At 34.1% G+C, this 10,722-nt stretch overlaps 1 protein-coding gene across 1 annotated transcript; it reads left to right on the forward strand.

Moving 5' to 3' along the window:
• Window positions 1–7,599: 7,599 nt before the first annotated feature.
• Window positions 7,600–9,939, forward strand: LOC142547627 (uncharacterized). Its single transcript, XM_075655999.1, has 2 exons — window positions 7,600–7,717; window positions 8,428–9,939. Exon 2 carries the CDS (start codon window positions 8,429–8,431, stop codon window positions 8,936–8,938), a length of 510 nt encoding a protein of 169 aa, XP_075512114.1. The 5' UTR covers window positions 7,600–7,717; window position 8,428; the 3' UTR covers window positions 8,939–9,939.
• The last annotated feature ends 783 nt before the right edge of the window (window positions 9,940–10,722 follow it).

A 10,722-nucleotide genomic window follows, 5' to 3' on the forward strand; every position in this document is an offset into this window, starting at 1 on the left:
AAAATTGGGTTGAAACAACCCAATAAAAAGAAAGATTAAATAATTGGGTCTCAGCATTCAAAGGCATGTAAAAAACATAGCCAGCCACCTATATTCCTTCAAAAATCTTCTTCTCCACGCCATCAGTACTCTACTCTACCTCAGAGAGTCGGGTAAATCTATGAATTTTGAACTATCTAATTGTGAGGATCAACTCGAACTGCTCTTACAACCGGCCCGAGTGGATGACCGATCAGTGAGTATCGGCCTCAACCTCATTACTTGTCTAATGTAACAGGACGAGAAACGTACCCATAAAAAATCTCAGCATCCTTAATGCAAGAAGCATGCATTGGGATTTATCTCGTATACAAGAAATAAGAATGTTCCCGACCTTATTTTCACTTGCACTTTCTCCTACTTGTTTCCTCATAATAACAGTCCCTAACATGAGCAAACTATCTTGTGCCTGTCGAATTTAATTCGGTTCAATCTGGAAAGGACTGAATTGAATCCGGTATCAATTTTGAAACTTTTGATTACTTTGTTTCATAAATAATGTTAGTATACGTAATTGTTTGGAAAAAATAAATCAACAATTGAGTCCAAATCTATACTATTTTGTTAAGTTTGAGGCACTTAGAGTAACTAATTTTGGTATCACGGTTTGTTTTAATAAATATATTTATTAATAAAATGTTAAAATTTTAATGTAAGTTATATGTAGTGATAGAGTGTCAGTGTTTCTTGAGGTTTAGGTTATATGTTCAATTCTTATTGATGTCATTTTTATTATTATTTTATTTTTCAATTTATTTTTTTAATTTATATATCAAAATTACAATGTAGTCTCTCACTATTTCTTATAATTATATTTTGATCATCATTCAAATATAAATCAAATAAATTATAAAAAATATTATACAAGCACGCAACGCGTGCGTCGGTACACTAGTATTTTATAATCCAAGAATGATATTTTCATTACAAATGGGTCAATGAACAAGATTGGTGACTCTACTTGATTTTTTTATATATCACACACTGTTTGATGCAAACGACAAACACCTGAAAGCCAGATGTACAGACTTCCCCATATCACATTATATGCAAAAATTTGGAACACACACAGATAGAAACAAACAACAAACATAACACATAAAGAGATACATAAAAATCATAATATGTTTTTTTTTATCAAATCAATAATGATTCAAGAAAGGAATCATACTTATGAGATTCGAAGAACCCTCGACTTCTCTTTAGAGAGGAGAAAAGCGTCATCTTTGAATGAGGGAGAGAGATATATGAGTAAGAAATATATTTTATTCAATTAAAAGTCTACCAAAATCTCTAGGATGGGTAGAAGATAATTTTTGAGTTTTTATAGCTGTACCTAGAATTTTAGGGTTTGTACATGAAGAATTATATTAGAATCATTGTAAATCTATGGAAATATTGGATATCTATAAATTTTTATAGATTTTTAAAAAGTCAAGTTTGAATAACACTGGACTTTTTAAGATTATATAAAATTCTAATTTAAATACCATTAAATTTTATAGAATTTATAAAAATCTATGTTCAATACTCTAAAATTTTAAACGGTACAAAAATCAATAAAAATAATTAAATATCCAAGACCCTAATTTTTTTTCTTTACCTTTTTATAAACTAGAATTCTATAGACTCATTAACAGTCTCCTCCTCGATCGATCGTGTGTGATTTCATTTTCCTTTGATTCTCTCTCCTTTGATTGACTCAAACCCTAATCGTATCCATTTCGAGGCGCCTCTTCCTGAAATGGACTCGCTCGCCTTTAATGATGCTGTAAACCAATTGTAGGTATCTTGTGGAGTTCATATTCCTGCCGATAGCCGTGCTGTTGCTCAGAAAATTTTTCAAGGTTTTGTATCCCTCTGCCTCTATATATATCATCTTATTTAGTTTTCGTACTGTCTTTTCCCTCAATCGCATTCTTTGAGTATCATATGTAGTTTAAATATGTCCAAACACTACGGTTATTGATTATGATTCCCGATCCCTCTTTATGAAAATATTTCTTCAATGGTCCATGTCTCGCGATCTGCTTGGTTATCTAGTAATTTTTCCTACTATTATTCGGAAGGTTGATTTGAGAAAAAATTAGTTATTAGAAATTTCGTTTAAGTTTTTTTTATCTATTCATTTATAAATGATAAATCTAATATCAACTTGTAGCAAATTTATAGAAGAATGATAAAAGTACTCGATTATTTTTATCAATTCTTTTATTTGAAAAAAAAATTAATTTTGAAAGTACATTTAAAATAGACTAAAAATAGTTTTAAAACGTTCATTTTGATTCTAAGTAGAACTTGTTGTATATTGCAAGAGTTACTTATTAATTTAAATAATATGTAAGAATTTTGTTAAATTTATTTTTTGAAAACTAACTCCACTATTTCAAATACAATAGGGAGGATTAGTTTTTTTTTTTTTTTTTTTTAAAAGAAGTTTTTACCAAAATCATTTCGCTATCTAGCTTTATATTAATATCTCATATTCGATTTATTATATTAAGTTCAAGTCCAATTTCTTGGGCATAACTTCATTAAATATATAACAAAATGATTTTTTTTCGCTATGTATATATTGATAATTTATTATATTAAGTTCAAGATCACCCTAACTGAAACGTCTGTTATTCGTTTTCTTAAAACGTGCTAGAATTTTTTTTTTAAAACCTCACTTAGCATCGGCCGAACCATAAAATATTTTTGACATTATTTTAAAAATAAACATCCAACTGCCATTTAAAAAATCCAAAGGAAAATATTTTAAAGCATAAAATCGTCAAACATTTTACCAACCTAAAAACATTATTCGAAAAGTATAGCCCATACTATAACCTTTCAAAAATCTCTCATAACATAAATAAAAGACGTAAAAAATATCTTTAACATTACTTAAAATCATAAATCATAACTAGTGCGGAAAACTAGCGTCGGTCCTCGGGTTATGTGCACCTTCAGTCCAGCAAAGTCAACCATCAAGACCTCCATTATCATATTCATAATCAATATAACCTGCATCAATCACACCTAGTGAGTCTAAAGACTCAACACGTCATATTCTTGATAACGAGTAATACGTAATACAGTTAACATATAACAGTGAAATATACTTGTACTTAAAATATCGTTTTCATGAAGATGCATAAACATAAATATTTTCGTAAACATTTTCATGACGCATAAAACCTTTAAATAAAAACATTTTCATAATCTTATGCGTAAACATTTTCATATAAACATAAACATATTCATATTCGTATCCATATTCATATCAACATATTCATATCATCATATTCATATTCATGTTCATATTCGTATTCATATTCATGTTCGTGTTCATATTCGTGTTTGTTGAATTCAGATCGTTGATTGTGACTCGTATTCTTAAACGTATTGGGCGATGGATCCATCTAAAAAAAACCACAGTACTGGGCGGCGGGGACACCAGCAACACTCTCACCGGTCAACTGGGCCTTGGCCTACGTATTAACATATTCGTATTCATATCACGTATTCGTATTCATATCCGTATCCAAGGAAACACGATCGTCGGGCTCCCACTGGGACCATAACCCTCACGATATTTCCAACATGTAATAGTCACAATATCTTCACGTCCTTCAACATGTTATCATCACTTAATAAAAACATTCATATAATATTATTTTTATTTTGAAACCAAGCATGCAACATGTTTTTTAAATGTCCATATTTAAATCATAAAAATCATAGACATTTAAAAATCATAACTTAACATATTAAAAATCATAAACGTCTATGAACAGTTTTAAAATAAATATTTTAATTTTCTAAATGTTTAAAATAAACATTTAGATCATAAACATTTAAAATAAACGTTTTAGCATATTAAATCATAAAACATTAAACATATTAACGTCTTAAAAATTCATAAACATTTAAAGTTGACATATTAACATATAAACATCCATAATCATTGTAAATAATCATGTTAACATATAAAACAGCATTCTGGACACTGCCATGATGTTTACTAATTTCTAGGTATAAAAAGACCGTTTTACCTCTGAACTTATAATTTCTCGTTTTAGACATTTTCTTAATTTCATTGACTATAACATGTCCCAAATAAATATTTAAGCCTACATGAATTTTCTCATATTTTTATTTAGCTTAAATCGAGAACTTTTAAATTAATCTTTAAATGTGACGTATTAATGCGTTTTAATCCCGAATTAAACCAAACCTTAATATAAAATTCCCAAATTGAAATCTTAGACTTCTAATAATTATTAAACTTAAATATAATTTTTCATAATTTTATTAAACTTAAATCTAGGTGTTTTCCTATTCGTTTTTAAACTTAGACGTACTTCCTAGTTTTGACTCGTATGGACTCGAAACTTAATCAAACTTTACCAAACTTGAACCAAAGCTTAATAACACCTAACTAACCCATATACAACCAAATTCCAGCCCATTAACTCCCTTGAATATGCCTAGGAAGCTACTGAATTTTTCTGCACAAGAGTCCTAGTCCTAATATGATTCGAACCTTGGCTAGCTTCGCCTCCAACCCTTAACCACCATGTCCAGCCTCTACCCATACCTCCTATGCAGCTCAATCAAGTCTAGTGGACCCTCCCTAACCGCATCTAGCGGTCGTGACCCTCAAATACTTCTAGTCGAAGAGTCCTTTCCCTTAAGGAGTCTATTTTCGTTTTTATTCTTTCTCAATTTTTTTTAGCCTTTAAACATACACCTAGGGACCCTTAAAGATGTGGAAAACATCCCTTCAAGTACCCCTACCATGGCAGCCCCTTTGTGCATCATTATGAAGAGTTTTAAAAAAGAAAAACTCTTGTTTTGTGCATGTATAACCATAAAAACGAAAATATAAAAGTTGTATCATGTTTTTCATGCAATCATGTATCAAACAAATAATATGGTGTGAAAGATGAGAAAAAGGAGATTAAGGCGTGCCTTTGCGTTTTAAACGCACGAATAAACGTTGACAATGAAGAACGATGACGCGGAGGACCAAGGCTTGCCAACCCTTGAAGCTTACGATTTTTTCTTCAATTGATATGTGTGTGCATGGTTTCGTGTATTTGGAGGAATTTTGGGAAGAAAATTCAGAAAGTGGCGTGTGATTGTGTGAGGTTAAGGGTAGGTTTTAATATATTATATACTAATTAATTTACTAATCAAGGCTTAGGCCTAATAAGCCTACCAATTAGGCCCAATAGTATTAATTAGGATTTAATTAAAATTTTAAAATAGTTTTGTTAAAAATGAGTTTGTGAATTTATTAGTCGGGTTGCCAAAAAGCTCGTATTTTATTTGAAAAACCAATACCGATAAAATTTACGTCACGGCGTATAAAATCACCTCAAAACCTCTTATTTTCAAAAATAATAAAAAGCATCCCCCTTAACTTAAATAATTAAAAACAATTATTTAATAAAAACATTTTCTATTTTCAGCCATCGGTCTCCGTTCCTCGATCGCAACTCGAATAACCTTTAAAAATATATTTTAATGCAACTATGCACAACAATATATTTTAAACATGTAAATATGCATAACATAATTAATTAATGTAATTAAAATATTTAATTAAATACAAGAGAATTTAATAACTTGCGTGCATGTGGTTCGCGTGGACTTTTAAATTTTCGGGGCGTTACACTAACTGTGGGAACCCGAATTTAATTATTCAGTATTTGGCAAGAATTAGAAATAATTATTTTAAAGTGCTAAATTAAAATAATTACGCCAAATAATTATACTTGTGTGTTAAAAATATGTATTAGAAAATATCGGAATTATAGACGATATTAAAATGCATATCGGAATTTAATAGCACGCGAGAGTTGTAATTTTTGGATCGGGTCACATTCTATCATTTGGGCTTAATCATTAAATTCATGTATATAGATATGTTTTTAGTAGGAAGCCCATTTCTCCCAAGCCCAATCCATTTCCTCCTTTAACCTTCTCGTTTTTTCTCATTTCTTCTCTTGGCATCTAATCTGTTTTCTTTTCCAGCCTTCATTCTTGTGTATTTTGTGTACTTTAGGGCTTGATGATCTCATTTCCAACTCTATTTCAGTTCAAAGGAAGCTTTTGAAGGTAATCCCTAAGCTTAGGTTTTCAATTTTGTCCATGGAAGAAGTTGGTTGCTGTTTTTTCGAGTTGCAGGTTTTTGGGTTCTGTTTTTTGGGTTTTTGGTGTGTTGTGCTCTAAGATTCTTGACTTGTGGTTCATAAAGAACTTATATCTCTATGTCTAAGCTTTCTGTAGCCACTGACGAAATGGAATTCCAATTAAAAACGGATTTGATATGATTTTTTTTACCAAACTGTGTCAAAATGGAAGGCTGTGTTGGAGCTGTGCAGATTAGCTTCTGTAATTCAAGTTTATGACATTTATGCTCTCGGATTTTGGACTTGTGATTCAAAAGAGAGTTGTAGATCTATGCGTTGTATTCGTATTGATATAAGATTCGTTAAAATCCATTAAGAATTGAGGTCGTTATGCTGATTTTTCCGGAACTGCTCAGTACAGACTTCTGTCCGCGAAATGTGCATGTAGTAGCGCCTTCTTGTTAATTATGGGATTATTCTGTTAGGATTCTGGAAATGGTTTCTTCTAGGAAAACTTAGATATTTGAGTTGTCTTTCATCTCCAATTGACGGATATTGATTTGAGTCAATGATGAGTTAGATATGAATTTTATACTTCTAAGTGTCGAAATTAAATCTGTCACAGACCTTGCATCTCATGGTTGCTGGTTTTGGGCGTTTTTCAGTGTCGAGATGATTGAATTTCATGTTGAAGTCTTCTGATGAAATATGGCATTTTGAGTTAGGATTCCAGCCATGTATGATAAGTATGTTTGGTTAAGTTTTGGTTGAGTTATGACCTTACAACCGAGCTTAGGTCCAAGCTGGAATTAGTAAAATTGTTTTTGGCTAAGAGTTGAATATTTATTTGATGGTAATTAATTATTTGCCACAGGTTTTAGTAGCCAGGAAGCACCGAGGAGTTTATAAACTATTGTGAGGTACGGATTGATCGATTCCTTACAGCGTCTATAACGACGTGTAATTAAATTGATGTGATTTTATGAAAACTATGTGTTTATGTGCTGTTTGGATGTATTTCAAGATTATTCCTCAAAATTTTTTAAATAAATCTGAATTTTTAAATATTTTGGAATAATCTATGGATTTATATGCATTGTTGAGCACGCATTCATATCGAGCCATGACTCCGTTGTTTCTGAGATCTCTGTTTACTCTTGGATGAGTTATTTAGACATCAGAGCCGAGGGCGTTTAAGCGTCACACCTCTGATGACTAGCGGAAGGGCCGAGCAGTTCTGCAGACTGACACCCCTGACGCAGATGTGCAGGGCCGAGGGCGTATTTGACACGTCACACCCCTGGCACATGTGGCCACAGTTGTTGCTTTCGTTTCTTTGGATCCAGTTTGATACCCGAGATTATTGATACCCTACATGCATTGCATTGCATTGATTTTATTACATGTCATTTATTTATGCTGTAATTTATTTGATCTTCGTACTGGGGTTTGACCCCTGTCCCTTGGGGCTGCTGTGGTTTGTTTTGTGATTCCATAGCAGGTTATACAGGTGGTTCTGATGCAGCTGGCGGAGCGTCTGCCAGTGGAGCCCAGTGAGTCGGTTTGAGTTGGGAGTCCCCAGATATACTATTTTATTGAGTCATTTGCCGAGGAGATGCCTCGTGTATTTGTATGGTTGTATTTTGAGTGTTGGATATTATTTGGTGTGATCGATCCTAGCTGGCTCTATGTGCAATTGGTATTCTGTTTGTTTTATTGGACTCTATTTTCGAGTATAAATGTTTTGTTGTGTTGTTTTGGAATTTTTGGTATGTCCTATTTACGGGGATGTCATGCCGAAATTTCTGTAGGCCCAAAATGGAAAATTTTTACTCGTTTTCGCTGTTTACTGCTAATAAATCATGTTTTTTGATAATTAAAAATTAATCAGGAGCACGGGCCCTCACAGTTGGTATCAGAGCGTAACTGGGGTATGCTCGTATTAGAGTTTAGGACACTCGAGTTTAGACACAAATAAATTGATTGCGTATTTGATTTACTACTTGCTCTTTATTTGATTTGCATGCTATGATTATTTAACTTAGCTGAGATAGAGCTAGTTGTGAAGTAAGTTTGACGCTTCGTTTATTTGTACCTAGTGGAGTAAGTTTTAAATTTCCTTGAAACCCTTCAGTGCTTACTATTATTTTTTCTGCTTGTGGATTAATCCTTGTGTCTTACTATTATTTTTTCTGCTTGTGGATTAATCCTTGTGTCTTACTATTATTTTTTCTGCTTGTGGATTAATCCTTGTGTCTTGTAGAATGGCACCGGGAGGAAGAGGCAGAAAAGGAAAAGAAGTTATCCAAGAGTCTGAAGCTCAGAACATAGGGAATACTGAGGGTATTGACAGAGGTAGACGTGGCCGCCCTAGAGGAAGGGCAAATCAAAATGTGAATATAGAGGTAGAAGTAGAGCAGGAGCCACCAATTCGTCCGGAAAGGCAGGTTGCAAGAAATGTTGAAGTGGATCGCGAAGTTCAGCAGCTGACCCAAAGAATGAGAGAAATGGAGTTAGTGATTGCTAAATTCCAAGATATGCGTCCTCCAAAATTCTTTGGAAATGAAGGTGGTGAAAAAGCAACGGCATGGCTGAAGAGTATGAATTATTTATTTAATTTGGTGGAGTACACTCCAGAACTGAGACTCAAGTTAGCTGTTTACCAACTCAAAGATCGAGCACAACTGTGGTGGGAAGCCACAGAGGAAGCAATCCAAGAATCTGGTCTGATAATTTCATGGGAGGTATTCCGTACTCATTTTATTCAAGAATAATCGCCTCCATCTTATTATTCTGCTAAGGAAGCCGAGTTCAATCAGTTAGTTCAGGGAAATATGTCAGTGGGAGAGTACGTGATGCAAACGTGGTTGATCATGCACCAAAGAAAACATGGGAGTCGTTGGAGTGCCCGAAGGACCTATAACGAGGGGACGTAGCAAGAAGTTTAAAGAAGCACTTCAAGGACTCATGATGAACTACCAATGAGGATCTACAAATTGGGTGACTAAATTAGAGGAGGTTGGGAATCATGAGAATAATATTGGAGGTTTTTGGAATGTTATTCAAGTGCAATTGCCGAAGATCCAGCGCACCCACGCTAAAACAGGGACCGCACCCGCGGTCCAATGGCCGAAGGACCAGCGCACCCGCGCTAATAAAGGGACCGCACCCGCGGTCCATGATAATCGAATTTCCCGAAGCTGCACCGCACCCGCGGTCGGAACATCAGCGCACCCGCGGACTTCACTGCCGTGTCAAACTTGCTAGACAACTTTCTTTATGACTTTTTGCACTACTTTTTATTATTTTATTGTATTTATATGCATTGTATCAACTAAAAACGTGATCATTCAGAAGTTTAAATATTATTGGAGATTTTCTCTCAATATTCAAGGTTATTTTAGCTTTGGTTCATAACAAAATCAAACTTATCAAAGATTGCATCTTTGTGGCGTTTGTCGATTGTTTTTCGCTCGGATTGTCAAAACAAGATTTTTGAAGGTTCGTTTGAAATTCAATTGTTTTATCGTTGATATTTGTTGCTAAGTTTTAATCGCTTAGAGGTGAATATCACAAATCGTTACTTGTTTCAAAAGATCGGGACAACATAATCGATCCTTGTTTGTTATTGAACTGAGGGTGCGATTTCGATATTCGTGCTTGCTTTTCATTCGTACGAGGTTTCGTATCATTTGGTACCAGAGCTTTGGCTCATTGAATTCAAGTAAGTATCTTGTTCTTAATTTTCAGATCTGTCTAAAATTTTGTTCTGTTATTAGATCTGTGGTATCCTTTCGTTTCTTTTGTCAAATCTTTCTATATATATATATATATATATATAAGAAAAGAAAAATATAAATTTCATTCTGTTATCAGATCTGTGTTATTCCTTCGATGTGACCGACTGCATTAGCACTTGTTGAATTGGTCTTCTGTAAGTGCACTTCGGAGTAGTTCAAATAGTTTTAATAACTGAAAAAACTTATCCGGGGCAACTCCGCCTTTTCTTTTCAACTAGTGAAAATAGGCCCTGATCGACAGTGCGCGAGGAAGGAATGACAGATCAAGGTGTGTTCCTCTCGGCGTAACCGGTCTTCTCTCTTACCTGTCCTATCTACATCTACAATAAAATAAGAAATAGCCGGCTTTGATTTTCATCGATCTTGGCGTGGGCGTCTTGCTTTGTCTTGATTACAGAAGAGACATCCCAGGCCCCCTACTCTTTCTAAAGATAACTGCCATTTAGCATTGAAACTAAAGAGGGAAAAGATGCCCGACAGTATGGAGTACTGACCACACCGAGGGACAGGCCCTGAAGCGAAGGACGGGAACGAGCGGAATCAATGCTGCCTCGAAGAGGAGGGAGAACCCTATGCCAATGCAAGACCTGGATTTTCTTCCTGAAATCACTCGATCTCTTGGATGGGAAAGAGCCTGCCCCTAGACATTGAGCACCTCATCAGGGTGCAAATCCAAATCCTGTCTATAATACGAACCCGCGTAACAATCGAAATAATCAAGAGCGAAGGCAGGTCCAAAACGATCCAATTCCCTATGA

This window comes from Primulina tabacum, chromosome 5 (assembly GCF_025594145.1).
Source record: "Primulina tabacum isolate GXHZ01 chromosome 5, ASM2559414v2, whole genome shotgun sequence".
Taxonomy (NCBI): Eukaryota; Viridiplantae; Streptophyta; class Magnoliopsida; order Lamiales; family Gesneriaceae; genus Primulina; species Primulina tabacum.

What these genes read in the sequence shown, in the direction of transcription:
- LOC142547627 (XM_075655999.1), top strand. Translation starts at nt 8,429, where the DNA reads ATGGCACCGGGAGGAAGAGGCAGAAAAGGAAAAGAAGTTATCCAAGAG.